Below are 23,686 nucleotides of genomic sequence, written 5' to 3'. Positions count from 1 at the left end.
ATGCTGTGCAACTCTTTGGTCTGCTTCTATTCTACTCATTAATAAATCGTTAAATGCTAAATCAGCTTTATTAGTTTGCAGGCATGTTGACCCATGCATAATCTCCGCAGAAAATTTTGGTCACTACGAAAAAAAAATCTGACATTTATTAAGAAATATAGTTCTTAATAATGAATATTTTAAGATACATAACTTCTTCCCCGTGATTCCCTTGTGAGGGTTGGGGCCACATCAGTCTTAAGTGCATTTTCCTCCTCAACACACATTCTGTAAGACATAATACACTGTACAGAGGAAAATATCAACCAGAAAATTACCATAAATTACCATCTAAGTCAACCTCAGACAGAAGCTAAGAGCTATACTTTCAGTATTAAAACACATATTTTACATTGTGCCTGACGTATGTCAGAGGGTTTACACTACTCTAAGTTCAATCTTGAACTATTTTGACTGAAACAATTTGGTCTGGGTCTTTCTCACTTTTATTTAAACAAGGTTTTTTTGATGTAGAGGAGGGGAGTAGAAAGGGAAGGGGGGGGGGGAGGAAGGATGTGAGTGTATGCGAGTGTGCACACACAAGTGTGAAAGTGTGTATATGTGCATGTGTGCAAGTGAGAGTGTGTGCACAAGTGTGAGAGTGAGTGTGAGAGTATGTAAGGTTATTTCAGTTAGTTTAAATATGGTTAAATGAGCAAGTTTTTTATATACTGCACTTAGGATAGATACATTTGTTACTAGTTCGAGAAATCACCACCCTCGGTGGTCTGGTCACACAAGCATTATAAAATGGAGAAGATACATTAAAGAAATAGGAACTAACAAAGTAAGAAAAAACAAAAAAGTCAAATTATGTGAACAATATACTGAATGTAGAACAAAGCTTGTAAGATATATCTTAATTGCTACATTTTCATTACACAAATATGGAAGAGAAGGAAGCCTAGCTGAGTCTACAAACTTTCTATCAGACCATTAGGTTAACCCTTTGACTGTTTTGGTCGTATATATACGTCTTACAAGCCAGTGTTTCGGACGTATATATACTCAATAATTCTAGCGGCGTCAAATCAAGCAAAAGAAAGCTGGTAGGCACACATCGCCTGTATCATCGCTTCACAAAATTCTTGTCTGAAGTAGGGTAAAAATGGACAAGAAAGCTTAATATTACCTTCCAATCCCTGATGTGACCACCTGTGGCCACTTGACCTACGGCTAAACATGGCTTCTGCCTCTGCTACATAATCACTACACAATTTTTTCTTTTAATAACTTTTTTGATGAAATATTATCAATCACAAACATTCAACTGTATAAATGCACCTAGCATAGGTAAATGACTGTTTAAGGCACAAGAATGCATAATTAGTGTAATTACTTGTACACAAGCCTCTTTGCACAATCTCCCACAACTCTACTCTCCACCAACCTCACTTTTTCTTAGTAATGGTACACTTCTGTGGGAAATGAAAAAGTAAATTTAAATCGCATAATTCTGTGGAAAATGAAAAAGTAAATTTAAATCGCATAATAATGAAAACGCAAGCTATGATTGCATGACTTGTGAGGGGGTTACTGCATGTATGCATAACAAAAATATAAAAATTTCCATACAGTCATACAAACATATTTACATCACAGCTTTCAGGCATTTTTGCTTTTTCTCTCACTCCAGTGTCCAGCAGTAGTCGACCATCAAACTGGTTGTCAGGTTTCCCCTGATATCTCTTCTCCATGATGGTTATGTCTTGGTGAAATTGTTCACCGTGTGGTTCTGTTTCACAGAGACTGTACCTGTTGGAGCAAATCTAAGTTCAGATTTGAATTCAGCGTCCCAAAATTAGTTAGAAACGCATGTAATTAAACATGAGCTGAAACCTTGGTTAGCCATTTTTATTGAAGTTAAAGTTACTATACAACTCCTTATGCTTGACAATTTCTTAGGTTTGCCACATTTATGCTCATCTGCATTTCAGTGAAGCTGTGGAAGACTTCAAGGTAGATTCCACACTTATGTGAGCCGAGGTGGTGGTGAAGCAGTCGAGCTGCCAAGATGATGGCTCATTCAGGTAATTGTGAATAGAAAAGATGGATGATGTCTCTTGTAAAATGACATGATTTACTCAGAGAGAATGATAGACAACTGAGTGTCTGGATGCTAAAGCTGGGATGGAGTTAGATGGCTGTTCAGGCAGACTATCAATGTGGATTACTGAGAAAGCTGATACAGTGAATTACCAGTATGTAGATAGATTTGAGCTTCCAGTTTGTATAAAAAGAAAAGTTGATGGGGAGACTAAAGCCCTTCAGTTTGGTTGGAAATGTTCAGGGCAACATGGCTGGAGAAGGTGAGAAATTCATGTACACCAAATTCTGAAGGTATGCCAGCATCAGTCCTCACATGTAGAGCCTCCTAGAAACACTGGAGAGTTTTAGAGCCCTGAATCACTGCTAGCACTACATCAGAAATGTATAAGGCAAAGAGTGAAGAGGTCAAAACTTTGAGACAAACTCTGCCATGGAGTCTAATCCTCATCTGGTGGTCTTTGGCCTGGCAAGGAATTCTCAGATCTAAAACAATAAGAGGATGCTTTTCCACATGAAGGAAAATGAAATGAGAGTCAAACTGCACTCCTGACTACAGCAGAGAGTGCATCAAGACAAGAATGCTTCCCTACAAACACCCTGACCACCCGGAGGACTATGGATTGCTAAAAGCAATTACATTCCACTAAATAAATATAGACAGGCCTCCGATCAGAAAGTAGAGGATGAGATATCAACATATGCAAGTGAGGAGCCATGGAATCCCAAGAGACTAAAGGTCATCACTACAAACTAACAGTTCATCTCGTCCAGATGAAATGTGAAGATGTGACATTTTAAGAAAAACTTTTGTCTTCCTTTTTAGGCCACCCTGCCTTGGTGGGATATGGCCAGTTTGTTGAAAAAAAAATGTGACATTTTATTGTGGCAACATTTCGCTTTCCAGGAGCTTTGTCAAGCTGTTATGGCTTGACAGAGCTCCTGGAGAGCGAAACTTTGCCACAATAAAATGTCACACAAGTTGTATCTGTGTCCATTTACATAACAGTTGTTAATTCTAACATTACTACTAACTCTTAAATTGTTTGGATTTCACTACGAGAAAGTAAACTGACATACAATTGGATAATGATACAACTTGTGCTAATATTTAAAAGATAAGGACAGGATAAAGTTTTTAAGCAAGAAGCAAATTTTCTTAAAACACCTGAAGAACAAGAAACTGAAATAAACAGTTCAGTTTGTCAGCAATACACTGAAGTATAAAAAAATCTCAATTTATTGAGAGTCTAAAATATTAGAGAATAAAAGAAATAAATGTATGGGCAGATTGTATTTATATGTCAAGAAAGCTTTCGATGAAGTGTGTTATAAAAGATTAATTTGGAAACTGCAAAATGTAAGAGGCATAAAAGGCATATTGTTATAGTGGATGAGAGAGTTTGTGAAATAAAATGAGTAGAGTGCTAAAAGGTAAAAATGTTCTCATGTGGTAATGATATCAGAGATGTGTCACAAGAATCAGTATGTGCCCTAATAATTTTTCTAATTTATACAGTGGAACCTCTACTTGAGAGTTTAATCCGTTCCATGACCTTGCTCGCAACTGGATTTGCTTGTTTGCAGTCAATTTTCCTCATTTAAATTAATTGTGAATGGTGCAAATATGCTTACAAAACAGAGATCGCAAATACTACTCGAAGATGTGGAGAGATTATTGTTGGTGTGGCTTAACAAGAAACAATTATCCGAGAAACAATTAGCCCCAGAGGGTTAGCCACCCAGGATAACCCAAGAAAATCAGTGTGTCATCAAGGACTGTCTAACTTATTTCCATTGGGGTCTTTAATCTTGTCCCCCAGGATGTGACCTACACCAGTCGACTAATACCCAGGTGAACAGGAAAAAATGCCTGGAACTAGTGCTCATATTGGTGAATTTAAGGCCAGCAAAGGTTGGTTTGAGAGATTTAAGAATCATAGTGGCATACACAATGTGATAAGGCATGGCAAAGCTGAAAAATTCCAACCCCAACAAGTGTTCAATTGTGATGAAACAGGCCTGTTCTGGAAGAAAATGCCAAACAGGACCTACATTACTCAGGAGGATAAGGTACTCCCAGGACACAAGCCAATGAAAGACAGGCTAACTCTCATGTTCTGCTGTAATGCTAGTGGGGATTGCAAAGTGAAGCCTTTACTTGTGTATCACTGAAAATCCCAGTGTGCTCAAGAAAAACCGTCTCATCACTCATCAATACTCTTCAATAAAGGCAAGTGTCATTTTAGTATTTATGTATTTATTCTGCATGTCTCATTGCTTTCTGTGTAGGGAAATGCATATTTCATGTAAAAAAGTTATTTTTTTAATACTTTTGGGTGTCTGGAACAAATTACTTGGTATTTCTTGTGGGGAAAATTAATTAAAATAACGATAAAAATTGGTTAAGGACAAGCTCTTTGGAGTGGATTAATATTGTTAACTGAGGGTCCACTGTATTCCACTTAGTGTTTCATCAAAGTGATGGGGATTAGGAACAAAACTGGCACCTTGCTGCCAATCCCAGATGCAGTCTGCTGGTGGGTACTGGATATTGATAGGTGGTTGTGATTGTGCAGGTTGTGGGAGTGTGGGGGTGGGTGAGGGTGGCCTTTGTTGTGACTGTACCGAGTTAGCGGTGTGGGTGGCAGTGTGGGCCACTGCTGGTGCCACATGACTCATGCCACCGCCAACACCACCACCACCTGCTGCCCCACACACATTATCCATCCCCACTGTAACAATATCATCACCACCTTCACTATAAGTTCCTGGAGTAGGGCTACAGGATGTACTCCAAGATTTACTATTTCCCGTTGGAATGGCACATGGCACACTAACAGAACGCATGCTGCATTGTACATACTGCCACTTCACTGGAGAATATTCCTCCTCACTGTCGCTATTTGAATTGCGTTCAATACCTTGGAAATCACTATCATTTTCACTGCTCACATCCGAGTCCTGTACACGGGAAAATAGTTTCCTCTTTCGCTCTGGCACAGGTGAACGTGAATGAGACGGCCCAGCACCAGAGGTGGAGGGTTGTAGGTCATCTGGGTTTTCATCACTAATTACGTTATCCTGGGCACTGTTTTAGGTCACACCCTCCCCAAAACCATGAAATTCACTTTCACTGGCACTTCCATTGGTGTTAGAACTATAACTTGGGAACAGAAGGTTCCCAATTCACCGGGAAGTAAGGAGCTTCTTACCATGAGGCATGGTGAAACAAGGTGTACTGAAATGGCCTTCCCACAATGCACCACTGGGTCCCCAATTTTTTTCATATTGCACACACCCATCAGGCAGACCCATTCTCTCACATGTGGGCCCACCAGCTTTCTCCCGCTTCATTTGAAGCCACTAGAATTTTTGCATATTAGCACGTCAAAAACACTGGCTCATAAGACGTATGTATATGACGAAAACAGTCGAAGGGTTAATTAAGATTGTGACAATGTCCACTTGGGCAGTTGCTACAATAATGTCAAACTAAAATGTTTTCCTTTAGAGATATATGCAGCTGAATTCAAGATTCAATTTTATGCAACAGATTTTTTTACCTACTTTGGCTTCATACTCTGAAAATAGTAAAAGGATGCAAGTTTTAGGACTGATTTTTTAAATCGGCTCCAAAATTTGTATAGCCATGTCTACTTACACAACTTTTACTCTTCTAGATCTGCCACAGCAATAACCTGAACACTGCTGATTGTGTGCTGCAAGTCAGTGAACTTTCACCTGCCTCCACTACTACTATTACATATCATGAACTAAAATTTTCCCAAAGTTAGTTTGATATACAGTGATACCTTGACTTACGAGTGCCCCAACTTACGAGTTTTCTGAGTTACAAGCCATCACTCGATCAATTTTTTGCTTTGAGTTGCAAGCCAAAATCTGAGCGAGCTTCAGATATGCCGCAACTAATTAGCAGTGCATCTGAAGGCAAATCTAACTCTGTACCCAGAGGAATGTCAGGTACTTAGTCCCATCCCATATGCTCTTCCAAGACATAACTGGAAGGATAAGACTCCCACACTAATCCCAGATTGTAGTGAGGCACCTCGTCCCTTGTTTGGTTCTCCTATAAATCCGGCGAAGAGGTAACCTCCATTGCAACACTCAGAGTTTTTCCAGAAACATTAATGAATGTGGCTGGAGTACCGATAGTGGTGGGTGGAGTAGTGATAATGGTGGGTGGAGTAGTGAGGGTGGTGGGCAGAGTAGTGAGGGTAGTGGATGAAGTAGTGATAATGGTGGATGGAGTAGATATTGTGGTGAGTGGAGTAGTGAGGGTGGTGGGTGTAGTAGAGATGGAGGTGGGTGGAGTAGTGAAGGTGGTGGGTGGAGTAGAGATGGTGGTGGGTGGAGTAGAGATGGTGGTGGGTGGAGTAGAGATGGTGGTGGGTGGAGTAGAGATGGTGGTGGGTGGAGTAGAGATGGTGGTGGGTGGAGTAGAGATGGTGGTGGGTGGAGTAGAGATGGTGGTGGGTGGAGTAGAGATGGTGGTGGGTGGAGTAGAGATGGTGGTGGGTGGAGTAGAGATGGTGGTGGGTGGAGTAGAGATGGTGGTGGGTGGAGTAGAGATGGTGGTGGGTGGAGTAGAGATGGTGGTGGGTGGAGTAGAGATGGTGGTGGGTGGAGTAGAGATGGTGGTGGGTGGAGTAGAGATGGTAGTGGGTGGAGTAGAGATGGTAGTGGGTGGAGTAGAGATGGTAGTGGGTGGAGTAGAGATGGTAGTGGGTGGAGTAGAGATGGTAGTGGGTGGAGTAGAGATGGTAGTGGGTGGAGTAGAAATGGTAGTGGGTGGAGTAGAGATGGTAGTGGGTGGAGTAGTGAGAGTGGTGGGTGTAGTAAAGATGGTGGTGGGTGGAGTAGTGAAGGTGGTGGGTGAAGTATACAGGTCTCCCTCAACATTCGCGAGGGTTAGGGGATCAAGAGCTTCGCGAATGTTGAAAAATCGCTAATGTTTGGTGCCCCAAAATTTTGTAGGGAAATATAATACAATACTGCTTCCTTAACTTGTTGAACCATGAACAATCATAAAATACATGAAAATGTCGTAAATTGTACTAAATACATACATGTTATGGTTTAATAACATGTTATTAAATACCACTACCTCCACCACTGAGAGTCCCTACTACCCTCCCTCCAACCCCACAACTGGCAGCCAGCCCTCTCACCACTCAGTGTGGTGAGTGTTTTGTTTGTTCATTATTTGCTATTAAACTACAGTATAAATAATGTAAACACATTCATGACTGCATATTGGAATGGCTATTTGGACAGGTATTGGACGGTGGCATCATGTGTTTACTCTTGAACACAGCAAAGAATCAAACATTTCTGCTACTGCTAATAACAATAATAGTAATAATAATAATAATAATAATAATAATAACAATAGTAGTAGTAGTAATAATAATAATAATAATAATAATAATAATAATAATAATAATAACAATAAATGCGATAGAATTGAAGAAGGAAATTGTACAAAAATACGAGGGACTGGTTGACACATCGTCAGTGTGGCTTTGTTTATGCTGGAGTGAGCATTAGTCTCTGTGCTCTTCCAAACATTTCACAATAATTCACTGCGTTTGGTGCTTGTAGATTGAGTGTGACTGGAGTGATAGAGACAGTGGTTGAGGAAATGGTTGAGGCAGTGGGTGAGGCAGTGGGTGAGGCAGTGGGTGAGGCAGTGGGTGAGGCAGTGGGTGAGGCAGTGGGTGAGGCAGTGGGTGAGGCAGTGGTTGAGGCAGCGGTTGAGGCGCTGGTAGAGGCAGCGGTTTAGGCAGGGGTTGAGGCAGCGGTTGAGGCAATGGTGGAGGCAGCAGTTGGGGCAGTGGTATTTAACCCGTAAACGGTCCAAACGTATATATACGTTTTTTCAACATTTGAAAGTATGTAAAAAAGTAGATCTTTTCGTTTTTTTACATTTGAAAATGTGTAAAAAAAACTTTGATCTACTTTTTTTTTTTTATATTTAAAAATATGTAAAAAAAAAGTAGATCTACTTTTCTAGCACTACACATGTGAACGTAGATCTGCTTGGACCGTTTACGGGTTAATATCATGTTATAAATAATAATAATACATATTAACATTATTATTATTAACATGTATGTTATTAAATACCACTGCCTCGCCCGCTGCCTCGCCTGCTGCCTCGCCCGCTGCCTCGCCCGCTGCCTCGCCCGCTGCCTCGCCCGCTGCCTCGCCCGCTGCCTCGCCCGCTGCCTCGCCCGCTGCCTCAACCGCTGCCTCAACCGCTGCCTCTACCGCTGCCTCTACCGCTGCCTCTACCGCTGCCTCTACCGCTGCCTCTACCGCTGCCTCTACCGCTGCCTCTACCGCTGCCTCTACCGCTGCCTCTACCGCTGCCTCTACCGCTGCCTCTACCGCTGCCTCTACCGCTGCCTCTACCGCTGCCTCTACCGCTGCCTCTACCGCTGCCTCTACCGCTGCCTCTACCGCTGCCTCTACCGCTGCCTCTACCGCTGCCTCTACCGCTGCCTCTACCGCTGCCTCTACCGCTGCCTCTACCGCTGCCTCTACCGCTGCCTCTACCGCTGCCTCTACCGCTGCCTCTACCGCTGCCTCTACCGCTGCCTCTACCGCTGCCTCTACCGCTGCCTCTACCGCTGCCTCTACCGCTGCCTCTACCGCTGCCTCTACCGCTGCCTCTACCGCTGCCTCTACCGCTGCCTCTACCGCTGCCTCTACCGCTGCCTCTACCACTGCCTCTACCACTGCCTCTACCACTGCCTCTACCACTGCCTCTACCACTGCCTCTACCACTCCAGTCGCACTCAATCTACAAGCACCAAACACAATGAATTTTTGTGAAATGTTTGAAAGAGCACGGAGACTAATGCTCACTCCAGCATAAACAAAGCCACACTGACGATGTGTCAACCACTCCCTCGCATTTTTGTACAATTTCCTTTAATTCTATCGCATTTATTATTATTATTATTATTACTATTGTTATTATTAGCAGTAGCAGAAATGTTTGATTCTTTGCTGTGTTCAAGAGTAAACACATGATATCACCGTCTAATACCTGTCCAAATAGCCATTCCAATATGCAGTCATGAATGGGTTTACATTATTTATACTGTAGTTTAATAGCAAATAATGAAACAAAACACTCGCCACACTGGTGGGAGGGCTGGCTGCCAGTTGCGGGGGTCGGAGGGAGGGTAGTAGGGACTCGCAGGTGGCGGGAAACTTAAATATGATTTGGAGGCTGGGAATTTGGAGGCTGGGAGTTTGGCAGTTGGGAATTCGCGAATGTGTGAAGCCCGCGAAAGTTGAAAACGCGAATGTTGAGGGAGACTTGTACAATATTTCTTATTTACAAATACATTTTTCTTATTTAAAAACCCGTAACAAAAAAATTGGGGACTTGAACGGATTAATGGCATTTCAATTAACTTCAATGAGGAAAACTGATTTCATACATGAGCAAACTGAGTTACGAGCTTGGTCACGGAACGAATTAAACTCAGAAGTCAAGGTACCACTGTACATGTGAACCTTTATGTAAAATTTTATTGAAATTGGAGATGGTCAGGTGTGGACCCCTGGTCCACCTGACATGGAATGACCCATAGAGCTTAAAAAAGTTCTACAAAAAATAAAACCAAGTCCCAGTAAAACCCATGTTTTACTCTTCAAATAGCGTAGAAAACTACAATGTGGCTCCAAGAGAAGAAAGCATGTATTACAACCAAGGGAAACTAACATATAACAAACTAAACAGAGAAGATGTAGCCATACAAGCACTACAAATGCACTACAGCTAACTACAGGAAACTACAAATACAGTGGACCCCCGCCAAATGATCAGCTCCCAACTCGACCAATTATGTAAGTGTATTTTTGTAAATGCTTTTGTAGGTGTACTGTTGGGGGTCTGAAACGGACTAATCTAATTCACAATATTTCTTAGGGAACAAATTCGGTCTATAACAGCACCCAAACAGACTTCTGGATTGAAATAATATCATTAGGCAGGGGTCCACTGTATATGCATTACAAGTAACTACAAACTGATACAATACAAGCAACTACAAATAATTAATTACACAAGTAAGCCACACATACAAAGACATGCAGTGAGTCATCTTAATCCCAATATTTGTTTAAATATACAAATACAGAATTATGTATTTTAGTGTGATAATTTCTCAGGTTACAGGTGCTGTAGAGTATAAAACAATACCTACTACTTTTATACCTGAAAGAGAGGATCCTGGCTGGAGATGTGTGTAGGAAGTGAGGTGTATGCTGGACTGGTGGGGAAGGGAATATAATTAGGACCGCTACCCACACTGCTCCAGCGTCTGTAGTAGTATCTGAACAGACCACCACAGGCAGACAACAGCAACACCAGGAACACAACTCCAACCCTGAAAATGTATTAGCAAACGTACATCAGAGTCTTCCCCACCAATTGTGGAGTGAAGTAATTCACACTTAGGTTGACAAATCTTGTCCATCACTTGTTCTTTAACCTCGGTTCCCCTTTCTTCCCATCCTCACATTCACGGTTCCTTTACTCCATAGCTCGCTGAATCCCTCTCAGCTTTCCTATACAAAACAATCATCTATCACTCTTATATACACTAGTACAGGAGGGCCCCCACATATACAACACTCTCTTTTCAGTGTTATACATTTTTGTTGGATTTCAATGTTTGGAAGTTTTACCACTTTACTGCTGTTATCATACAAGAGTTGCAAAAGGGAAGGGTAAATGGAACTGTATTTTAAGGTAAGTATTGTATGTATATTTAATGAAAAACATACTTAGAAATATGATAGAAACAAGCTGATTACATCAAAATGTTGCCAGAATTTTGCACTATTTTTCAGTAAGAAAACACTTTTTTTTTCCATAATTTTTCAATCTTAATTTCCAGATCACTGAAAAATGGCTCACCCCTCCCTTAAGTTTCGTGTTGTCTTTTTCTATCACTTAATAGCTTAGCTTACTTGCTACACTGTTAATGTTACACTGTAAATGCTACACTATCGCTGGCTGGCGCTATAGCCGTTATTGACTTCTGCTGCTTCAGAATCATACATATCATAGAATCACTGAAGAAGGCACATTCTCCCCTCTCTTGTCCTCCTTCACTCTCATACTTTTCAACAACTTCTTTCTTAAATTCCATAGTGTTTCTCTCTTTACCAAAAGAATTTTACTAGGAACTTTATTTGGGCCCATGGATTATAGCAAAATGTTTGGCTGAATGAGCAGAAGCTTCCTCACTCACCCAGATTAACGTGAGTGGCTGGCGGCGGCAGGGTGACGCATCTCATACGGCCAATAAGCAAAATAATGGCCAAGAACCAGAAGGCAAAAAACCGGCTGATAAGGGAGTTGACTGATAAGCAGAAAGGCTAATAACCGAGGCTCCACTGTATAATATAATAATAACAATATAATACATACATATAATAATATACAGTGGACCCCCGGATATTGGCCGGTTTGGTTATCGGCCAACTCTGTTATCGGCGCCCGGTTATTGGCCGTTCGCTCGGTTATCGGTGGTTTTGTACGCGTCCTTCTGCCAGCTGGGGCAGCTTGTGCTTCAGATTGGCTTTGTCTCTCGGTGGCTGAGGAAGCTTCTGCTCATACATCCAAACATTTCACTTCCAGCGGGCATGCGTGAGCATGTTTGATAGGAGTGAATGGAGACAAATGGTTTTTAATACTTGATGTGCTGTTGGAGTGTGAGCAAAGTAACATTTATGAAGGGATTCAAGGAAACCGGCAGGCCGGACTTGAGTCCTGGAGATGGGAAGTACAGAGCCTGCACTCTGAAGGAGGGGTGTTAATGTTGCAGTTTAAAAACTAGTGTAAAGCACCCTTCTGGCAAGACAGTGATGGAGTGAATGATGGTGAAAATTTTTTCTTTTTCGGGCCACCCTGCCTTGGTGGGAATCGGCCATTGTGTTAATAATAATAATATTATTATTATATTATTTTCTCAGTTGTTTGTTGGGTTATCTTATTGAAACTTAGGCAATGTATGATGGAAAGATACTTTTTAACGTACACCAAAAATGAAAGAAATCAGACCATAAATAGCGGAGTTCACTTCTCAGCCATTAGCGGCCGCTTACCGGTATATTTTCGTATGGCTTTTATGATTGTATTCTCATTGTTTTTTTTTTGGACTCATTTGATAGAATGGAAGATATATTACAGAAATAGACATGATTTTGATTGCTTTCATGATGAAAAGCACCTTGAAATTGAGCTCAAAGTAGCGGAAATGTTCGATTTTTGCCGATGTTCAATGAACTTTGTGCAAGTCAAGTTGGTTAATTTTATTAAGTGTATTCTAACCTAACCACTCTGTAATCCGGCAAACTCAGTAATCCGGCACACTACAGGCCCCAATGATGCTGGATTTGTGATGGAGGGGGATTCCCCTTCCAAACACTAACTCCTCCATCTTTCCTCTTCTGTATCTTCCAGAAGCCAGCATTAGCCTTCAATAAAGGTACGTAATACATAATTGTTAAAAAAAAAATATTTTTTTTGTGAATATTTTTGTCTGGAACGGATTAATTGTATTTCCATTAATTCTTATGGGAAATATTAATTCGGTTTTTGGCCATTTCGGTTATCGGTTGACCTTCTGGAACGGATTATGGCTGATAGCCGAGGGTCCCCTGTACAGCAGACCGTCTCATATGGTAGTTATGTTCCTAAACTGGTGTGTAATCAAAATTCATGTAAACTGAAGAGTAGAGCAATAGGAAAAAAGGTTACATTCATTACACCCCCAATAAAAGCCAACCAAATTTCTTTAAAAAGTCTCAAAAAAAAAAAAAAAAGATTGATGTGGTGATGTGCATCAAAGATCCTTCAACCACATCTCTGCTAGCAGAGATGTGCATCACTGGTTATCCTAATTGTTGCAACTTAAGAGTGGTTCAGGTGTACACAGGAGGGGTTAGAGTGGTTGGGGTAAGCAGGTTTGGTGTTGGGGGTGGGGGACCAAGGGGTAGTGAAACTCTTCAAAGGTATTCAAGGGTATATCAAAGGTGTGGCTTAGGGGGCTGCTGTTGTGGGAAGTAAAGAGCAAATTGTGGAAGGGTGGGGGCAGGAGCTGGAGACTGGTGCTGGGAGGTGGATGCTGTGCAGTTTAGGGGTGTGGAGGGTGGACTCCAGAAGCAACGAGGCAGTGTGATGGTGACCGTTTAGGTGGCAGTGTCGGTGGCTCAGGATGGGTGGTGGCCAGGTGAGTGTGTGTGCTTGTTGGTATGGGCAGCAATGAGGGTGGTGTGTGAATAAGTAAAAAAAAAAAAAAAAAAAAAGCCTATGAAGGACAGGCTGACGCTCGTGTTCTGTGCTAATGCTAGTGGGGATTTCAAAGTTAAGCCGTTACTAGTGTACCATTCTGAAAATCCCAGTGTTCAAGAAAAACAATGTTATGAAGAGTAAATTGTGTGTGTTTTGGAGATCTAATAATAAGGCATGGGTCACAAGGGGCATTTTCGTCGAGTGGTTCAATGAAGTGTTTGACCCTAGTGTGAAGAATTACCTCCTGGAAAAGAAATTGAATCTCAAGTGCCTCCTAGTAATGGATGATGCACCTGCTCATCCTCCAAACTTGGATGACCTAATTCTGAAGGAGTTTGGGTTCATCACGAATACCCCGAATACCACTCCTCTCCTCCAGCCCATGGACCAGCAAGTCATTTCAAACTTTAAAAATCTCTACACCAAAGCAATGTTTGAAAGGTGCTTTAATGTGACCTCAGACACTCACTTGACCCTAAGAGATTTTTGGAAAGAACAATTCAGTATTCTCCACAGCATAAGCCTTATAGGTAAGGCTTAGGAGGGAGTGACTACCAGGACTTTGAACTCTGCTTGGAGAAAATTGTGGCCAGATTGTGTCCACAAGAGGGATTTTGAAAGGTTTGAGGCAGCCCCTGATGAGCCTATGTCAGTTGTGAACTCTATTGTCGCACTGGGGAGTTCCATGGAGTTGGATGCGAGTTTGGAGGATGTGGAAGAGTTGGTGGAGGACCACAGTCAAGAGCTAACCACTGAGGAGCTGCAAGAGCTTCAGTAGGAAGAGCAACAGATTGCAGCTCAGAATCTTGCTGCAGAGGAGGAGGAAGAGAGATGGAAGAAGGCGCCTTCAGAAATTAAGGAGATTTTTGAAATGTGGGGTAGGATGGGAATATTTATGGAGAAACATCACCCTGAGAAGGATGTTGCAAGCCATATGAGCAACTTGTACAGTGACAGAGTTTTGGCCCATTTTAAGGAAGTTTTAAAGAGACGCCAGAAACAGAGCTCTCTGGACAGTTTTTTTTTGCGAGACAGGACTCCAGTGACTCAAGCTGGTCCTAGTGGCATTAAGAAACAGAGAAGAGAAGTAACCCCAGAAAAGCAATTGGTACCTGAGGTGTTGATGGAAGGGGATTCCCCTTCCAAACAGTAAATAATCCAATCTGTCTCCTTCTCCAGTCTTCCATACACTAAGAAGAATTGCCAATATGCAATAAACACACTGCCTGTGTACCAAGAACCAAAATAAAGTAAGTAGCCTCCGAAGCCTTATTATTCATTCTCCGCCTGGATTATTTATTATTATTATCACACTGGCCGATTCCCACCAAGGCAGGGTGGCCCGAAAAAGAAAAACTTTCACCATCATTCACTCCATCACTGTCTTGCCAGAAGGGTGCTTTACACTACAGTTTTTAAACTGCAACATTAACACCCCTCCTTCAGAGTGCAGGCACTGTACTTCCCATCTCCAGGACTCAAGTCCGGCCTGCCGGTTTCCCTGAATCCCTTCATAAATGTTACTTTGCTCACACTCCAACAGCACGTCAAGTATTAAAAACCATTTGTCTCCATTCACTCCTATCAAACACGCTCATGCATGCCTGCTGGAAGTCCAAGCCCCTCGCACACAAAACCTCCTTTACCCCCTCCCTCCAACCTTTCCTAGGCCGACCCCTACCCCGCCTTCCTTCCACTACAGACTGATACACTCTTGAAGTCATTCTGTTTCGCTCCATTCTCTCTACATGTCCGAACCACCTCAACAACCCTTCCTCAGCCCTCTGGACAACAGTTTTGGTAATCCCGCACCTCCTCCTAACTTCCAAACTACGAATTCTCTGCATTATATTCACACCACACATTGCCCTCAGACATGACATCTCCACTGCCTCCAGCCTTCTCCTCGCTGCAACATTCATCACCCACGCTTCACACCCATATAAGAGCGTTGGTAAAACTATACTCTCATACATTCCCCTCTTTGCCTCCAAGGACAAAGTTCTTTGTCTCCACAGACTCCTAAGTGCACCACTCACTCTTTTTCCCTCATCAATTCTATGATTCACCTCATCTTTCATAGACCCATCCGCTGACACGTCCACTCCCAAATATCTGAATACGTTCACCTCCTCCATACTCTCCATACTCCGCCTGGATACACACGCAAAACCCATGATTATACCTGCTCTAAACACATGCTGCCCTGGGTTGTGTAACTGATGGGTATCTATGTAGGTGGCGATCTTGCTTCTTGGAACCCTTTCAAAGATTTTTATATGGGATGTTAGTGCTATCGGTATGTGGTTCTTTGCAATTGCTTTACTGCCACCTTTGTAGAGTGGGGCTATGTCTGTTGTTTTTAGAGTGTGGGGGATGACCCGTGTCTATGCGCCCTCTCCATAGAATGCTGAAGGCACGTGACAGGGGCTTCTTGCAGTTCTTAATGAACATGGAGTCCCATGAGTCTGGGCCTGGGGCAGAGCGCATGGGCATGTCATTTATTGCCTTTTCGAAGTCTAGTGGTGTTAGGATAATATCAGAGATTTTTGAGATGACCATATTTTGGGTCTCGGTCATAAAGAATTCATTTGGATTGTTGACCCTTAGTCTGGGTAATGGCTCACTGAACACTGAGTCGTATTGGGACTTTAGTATCTCACTCATTTCTTGGCTGTCATCTGTGTATGTCCCATCTTGCTTAACTCTTAAACTGTCCAAACATAGATCTACATTCATGCGCATAGCGCTCTGAATGTAGATCTATTTTTTTTCACATAAGACAGCATGTAAAAACGGATGTAGATCTACGTTCAGAGTGCTACGTGCACGAACGAAGATCTAATTTTGGACAGTTTAAGGGTTACGCAGTATTCCAATAATGGATGTTGTTTTCTTTCTTAAATTTCCTTTATGGCTTTTACATGTTCCTGCAATTCTTTTAAGATTCCTTCAGCTTAAGTTCAATATTTGCCATTTCAATGACCAGTGCCTTCCTTTGCATTTCAGATATATTGGCCCCTCTCAGCAGCTCTGATTCTTCGCCTTTGTCTGTATAGGGAGCGTATCTCTCTAGTTTACACCTTCTCTTTTTCTTAATGGAATGTGCCTTGAGCAGATCTCAAGAGCCACGGAGTTCCTTTTTTATAAGCAAAGGTTCGAATCAGTGTTGTTTAGGATATCTTCCCAGCTAGTTTCATTTAAGACATGGCTGACTTGTTCCCATTGTATGATTTTGTTATTGAAGTTGTGTACCAATAAGTCAAACAGTCAAGAGATTAACTCACTAGAAGCACAAAGTTATACACAACTGTTAACTCACCAGAAATACCAAAGACTATAGACATAATCGCAGCAAAGATTGTCGCCACAGCAGTACTGCTCACTGCCACAGAGGTCCCACTCACAGTAATGTCCAGCAACCTGTGGAAATGCTTTCCTATTACTTTTACTGATACAGTTAAGAAAAATAATATAATAATTGAATGAAGTTGATATTAAGGATTTTTCATTCTAGCTTTTCTCAGTGGCGTGACATTTTAAATTTACCTGAGATATTTATCTCAGGTAAATTTAAAATGTCACACCACACCAACAGAGCTCTCACACCATTGATCAATATTAACAAGCCATAATACTCCACAGAGCACACACACACATACACACACATACCTCTGATCAATATAACACACTACATCACATGAGAATAGAACAGAATCCTCAAAGCAATATTACAATGTCACGCCACACCAACGTCACACACACACACCTTTGATCAACATAACACATAACGCAACACCAATGTGCAAATACCTCCATTTGTATTGAAAGTGACATTCTTTCAGAAATAATTTCAGAGTATGTACCAACACTCAGAAAACACAGACACCTACTTTGCTTCAGTTCACTTTATGACAAAGTTCTGTTAAAGACCATTATATTTTGTTAAAAAATAATGGTTTATAATAAATTTTTGTTAAAACCTACCAGTTCATTTACCTAAAATTTATTTACACAAGCCCAAACTGGAGAAGATAACACTGCAATCTACAGACATACAGTGGACCCCCCAACTTACGATATTAATCCGTTCCTGAGAACACATTGTAAGACAAAATTATCGTAAGTCGAATTAATTTTCCCCATAAGAAATAATGGAAATCAAATTCAACCATTCAAGACACCCAAAAATATGAAATATACATTTTCCTACACACGAAAAGAATACATGCGCAATAGTAGAGTAGTACATGCACAATATATATTGTGCATGTACTACTCTACTAAATGAAGAATAAATGGCACCTTTATTGAAGATGCAGCAATGACTGATGAGACACTGTGTCCTGGGAGTGTCTCTTCTTGCTGAGTAATGTAGGTCCTGTTCGGCATTTTCTTCCAGAACAGGCTTTATCACATTGTGTATGCCACTACAATTCTTAAATCTCTCAAACCAACCTTTGCTGGCCTTAAATTCACCAATATGAGCACTAGTTCCAGGCATTTTTTCCTGTTCACCTGGGTGTTAGTCGACTTGTGTGGGTCGCATCCTGGGAGACAAGAATGCCATCGGCAGCAGCAGCGGCAGCAGCGACCTCCAAGCTCCGTACTTTTCTCCAACTATCATAGCCACCAATGCTCCTATGATGACTTAGTTACAAGCGAAACTGCACTACCCAACGTAGCACCAAGAATGACCAAAGATTACCAACAGTGAAACCTACAAATCGAAAATAATAGAGATCAAAGGAAGACTGCCCACAAACCGAAAGCAACATCCCGCTGCCAGCCGAACAACGTAACCCTAAGCTTTGTATAACTACAACTTCTTCTTAACTACAACAATTCCTGTAGTATTATGAGGCGCAATCTAAGAGGAAACAGCACTAAGGCCAGCAAGAAAACACCGAAAAATCAACTATTCAACAAGTGTAGCCAGGAGGACGCCGGCCCAGCAACCACCTCACTCACCACCGCTCAAGGCGACACCACAACAATAACAACAAACACGGCTGCCACCAGCCCATCCACCCCTCTCTTCCCAGGATTCAACCTACCAAGTAGTCTCTCAGGTATGACCAACGATCCAGATACCCTAAAGACATGCATCTCCACCTTAGTTATTGAAAATATGAATCTTCGAGAGACACTAACAAAACAAGACACCAGGATGACAACTCGAGAACAAAATCCTCAGTCTTGAACAAAAGTTATCAACACCAGGAATGACTAACTGTGACAAGACCATCCAAACAGTCATAGATAGCCATACTCAACAAATAATATCTCTTAATACAAAGGTTGAAGAAGCAGTAAAAGAATGGAAGAACAACTTAGACAACCAGTTCAGTGACTACTTTGCTCTCCAAGAAGATAAAACTGAACAAGATAAACTATCGGACGCAGTAATAGTTAACAGTCCACTTCTTCCCAGTGATATGAACCAAACGAACAGTAAAGAAATTACTCTGCAGATCATAAAGGACCAAACAGTCCACTTTTTCCCAGTGATATGAACCAAACGAACAGTAAAGAAATTACTCTGCAGATCATAAAGGACCAAACTAGTGCTATTGTACCAGAGTCAGAAATAAAAGAAGCCAGGTTACTAGGATCCCATGGTAGAAAAAGTGTTATGCTTAGATTCCACTCACATGACAGGAAAAAAGACTTAATTATTGCATCTATTAAAGTAATGAAAGAGGTATACATAAACGAGTGTCTCACCAAAAAACTTCAGAACCTCCTGTATAGTCAGAAAACTTAAGCAGGAGAATAATGACAATACACCAATGCTTCACACGGATGGGAAAATTCTAGTTAGGAAAACAAATGTAGGTCAACTGTACACAATCACGAACGAGAATGATCTATCACGATTTCTCAGGGATACTGATCTTACAGAGAATAACTAAATGTCTAACCTAAAAGCCTACGTAATGTAGTGTATGTTTTGCTCCATAATTGTTCAAATTTCGTAGTACAATCTCTTAGTAATTAAATAATCAACTACCTCATTTTGTGATTTTACTAGTAAGCATAAGTCACCTTATCTAATTTTCTTATTTACTATTGTTTGCTTAAATATTAGCTAAATTGATACTATCTCTGTCCATATTACTACCTCATATTTTTTAAATACTATCAATTGATATTACTTACTAAAATTAATAATTACCATTTTTATTATCAATACAATTTACTCTTAACATTTTTGACATCATTTAATAACCATTACTTGTCTAATTACCTTAACCTTACCTTAACTTGTTTTGTTATCATTATTACTTACTAAAATTTTATTAAACACCATATTTACTACCAGTCAATTTTACTTTTGTACATCAATCATTATTTTATACTTCCCATAACATTTTGTTGCCAAATTTCCAAGTTTGTATATTCAACTCCAACCTTTATATTATCCTTTGTACCTGTGTACCTGTCTACCATCTTACTATCATATTATAACCAAGACATTGCCATTGTTATTTTTTACTTATTATTCTTTCGTACTCTAATTTGTGAATTTTATTTTTTCAATTTAAATCTAGTTATACTCTTGATCTTGTCAACAACCTATACCAGACCCTAGTGCAATTGCAAGTACCATTTCAATTTGTATTTTTATATTATAAGTTCATATCATAAGTCCTACTCTAAGATTGTTTTCATATCTTAGTGACTATATTGTGTGTGCAATTAGTGTATATTTCAATTATATTAGTGTTCAAGGCCCTTAACTATCTTTTGCTAACTAGTACCAACTACCTCATTTTTTTTTTCTACTTTTTTTTTTTCTTATTCTTTTGCTACCTTAACTTGTATATTTTATCTTGTCAATTTAAATCTAGTTATACTCTAATTCTTGTAAACAACTTATATAACACCTTAGTGCAATTACAATTGAGAGTCTTGTGCCTTTTTTATATCATTAGATTAAACTCGGTTGTACTATAGCTCATTCTAGCTCAATACATAGTCAATACCAAATTCATTATATTAGACCATACTGTAATTACTAGTGAGAGTCTGGTGCTATTTTTAATTTGTATTTTTATATTATTAGATTAAACCTAGTTGTACTATAGCTCATTCTAGCTCAATACATAGACTATACCAAAGTCATTACATTAGACCTTAGTGCAATTACAAGTGAGAGTCTTGTGCTATTTTTAATTTGTTTTTTTATATTATTAGTTTATACCTAGTTGTACTTTAGCTCATTCCAGCACAACACATAGACAACACCAACTCCATTATGTGTATTAGTGACTATACTCTACATGACCAAAATGCTATAGCTATATACTTGTCCAAACTTCCCACCACTACAGATATCAGTACTAAAGCTCAACACACAACTCAGGATATAAATAACCATAATTTAAACCTAGAAGATGATTGATCACGTTGACCCTGATCTAAACCTCCATAATCTGACACCCAATCAAAACCTATTGGAAAGTAACTGCCTTTACTACACAGCATCACAAGCCAGCACTATCCTAAACAATGCTAAAAGTCTATCAGTACTTAACTACAACATCAGGTCCTTAAGCAAACACTATGATGACCTCCTGGCACTCCTTGAATCACTAAAGACACCCTTCTCCTGCATTATTCTTACTGAGACCTGGCTTAAGCAGGACACAATAGATATCTACCCTCTACCAGGATACACAGCAATCCACAACTGCAGACCATACCAAGTTGGGGGTGGTATTGCAATCTTTAACTCTAACCAATTATCTTGTATTAGCACCACTTGCTTTAGTGATGAATATGGAGAATACATTTTTGCTAATTTTACTGTAAAAAACCTTAAGACGCCTATAACAATCGGTGCCATTTACCGGATACCCCACACAAACATCCCAAATTTCAGTGAGAAATTAAAGGAACTAATAACAAACAGACAAATGAATAAGCACCACCTTCTCTTAGCTGGAGACTTCAACATCAACCTTGGCTTACTAGATGATCAGCCTGTAACTGATTTCATCAACAATATGAACAACACACTTCTCATACCAACAATAACTAAACCAACCAGGTTCACTGAAACAAGTGCAACCATAATAGACCACATATGGACCAATATATTAGCCCCCCTTAAATCAGGGATAATCACAGATAGCACTACAGACCACTACCCTACATTCCTCTTGACAAACATTAGTAAACCACCACTTGAATACAACAAAGTTTCATTTAGACTCCATGATGAGGCCTCAATAAGGAAGTTCACAGCTGACCTAGAGACTGTTGACTGGCCCACAGAATTCTCCAAGGCCAATGGTATTGATGACTGGACAGACATTTTTCTTAACAAATTACTTAGACTATACAACAAACATTGTCCTATAAAAACAAAACAGATCACAAACAAATGGCTTGGTTGCCCATGGCTAACCAGCACCATTCTGAAATCCATTGATAAGAAACACCAATATGAAAAGCAATATAGACAGGGCCTAATACACAGATATTCTTAAACACTATTCATCAGTCCTCACCAAAGTAATAAAGAAAGCCAAACAGCTATACTACTCCAGTAGATTCACTGACACAAGAGGAGATATAAAAAAGACCTGGAAAACACTCAGATTCTAGGGACCCACAAACTAAAAAAAAACAAGAATATTGTCCAAACTAAACCTAATGAAACACCACTGCATCCCACTGACACAGCTAACAAGATAAACGACTTCTTCTCAACCATAGGTTCTAATCTCGCCAATAAAATCCCACGTACCAATGCCCATGCCGGGGACTACCTAGATGGGAATTTCCCAAATTCCTTCTATCTTGCTCCAACTGAGCCCACGGAAGCCACCGAGATTATAAAGTCACTTAAAAATAACTCAGGGAATCTGTCTCATGTCCCACCATTATTGTACAAGAGAGCAGCCCATGTCCTCTCGCATGCTATCTCATTACAGTGGACCCCCGGTTAACGATATTTTTTCTCTCCAGAAGTATGTTCAGGTGCCAGTACTGACCGAATTTGTTCCCATAAGGAATATTGTGAAGTAGATTAGTCCATTTCAGACCCCCAAACATACACGTACAAACGCACTTACATAAATACACTTAAATAATTGGTCATATTCGGAGGTGATCGTTATGCGGGGGTCCACTGTACTTTTTAACAAGTCACTAGAAACTAGCACCTTCCCGAAACTACTCAAGACGGCAAGGGTTACACCAATACATAAAGGTGGTGACCCTACAGATTTAAACAACTATAGGCCAATATCAAACTTACCATTGCTATCCAAAATCTTTGAGAAACTCGTGCACAGGAGACTATACTCATTTATAACGGCACAAAACATACTCAACCCCTGCCAATTTGGATTCAGGAAAAATAAAAGCACTAACGATGCAATCATAAAAATGCTAGATCTGCTTTACACAGCATTGGAAAATAAGGAATATCCACTAGGAATTTTTGACCTAAGAAAAGCTTTTGACACAGTAGACCATGGCATCCTACTCCACAAACTTGACCATTATGGTTTAAGAGGCCATGCGCTAGCATTTTTCAAATCTTACCTTACTAATAGGTATCAGTATTTTTATTTTTATTATCACACCGGCCGATTCCCACCAAGGCAGGGTGGCCCGAAAAAGAAAAACTTTCACCATCATTCACTCCATCACTGTCTTGCCAGAAGGGTGCTTTACACTACAGTTTTTAAACTGCAACATTAACACCCCTCCTTCAGAGTGCAGGCACTGTACTTCCCATCTCCAGGACTCAAGTCCGGCCTGCCGGTTTCCCTGAATCCCTTCATAAATGTTACTTTGCTCACACTCCAACAGCACGTCAAGTATTAAAAACCATTTGTCTCCATTCACTCCTATCAAACACGCTCACGCATGCCTGCTGGAAGTCCAAGCCCCTCGCACACAAAACCTCCTTTACCCCCTCCCTCCAACCCTTCCTAGGCCGACCCCTACCCCGCCTTCCTTCCACTACAGACTGATACACTCTTGAAGTCATTCTGTTTCGCTCCATTCTCTCTACATGTCCGAACCACCTCAACAACCCTTCCTCAGCCCTCTGGACAACAGTTTTGGTAATCCCGCACCTCCTCCTAACTTCCAAACTACGAATTCTCTGCATTATATTCACACCACACATTGCCCTCAGACATGACATCTCCACTGCCTCCAGCCTTCTCCTCGCTGCAACATTCATCACCCACGCTTCACACCCATATAAGAGCGTTGGTAAAACTATACTCT

At 40.7% G+C, this 23,686-nt stretch overlaps 1 protein-coding gene across 7 annotated transcripts in view; it reads right to left on the bottom strand.

Moving 5' to 3' along the window:
* LOC128699108 (uncharacterized) overlaps positions 1–23,686 on the bottom strand; it is a 49,185-nt gene that overhangs the window by 2,785 nt on the left and 22,714 nt on the right. Inside the window, exons 2-5 of one of the 7 annotated variants that reach the window (XR_008408549.2) lie at positions 16,752–16,852; positions 10,343–10,514; positions 1,635–1,794; positions 190–267 (exon numbers count right to left, since the gene is read on the bottom strand). Coding sequence is in view for 1 of the 7 variants with exons in the window: in XM_053791626.2 (XP_053647601.1) it covers positions 10,343–10,514; positions 16,752–16,852 (273 nt within the window). In the remaining 6 variants the exon portion in view is untranslated. The other 6 variants (XR_008408551.2, XR_008408550.2, XR_011393488.1 and 3 more) reach the window with 6 other exon arrangements.

The sequence above is a fragment of the Cherax quadricarinatus genome, chromosome 54, assembly GCF_038502225.1.
Source record: "Cherax quadricarinatus isolate ZL_2023a chromosome 54, ASM3850222v1, whole genome shotgun sequence".
NCBI lineage: Eukaryota > Metazoa > Arthropoda > Malacostraca > Decapoda > Parastacidae > Cherax > Cherax quadricarinatus.
The sequence above is the reverse complement of the archived record's forward strand: the minus strand, read 5'-3'. Positions and strand labels throughout refer to the sequence as shown.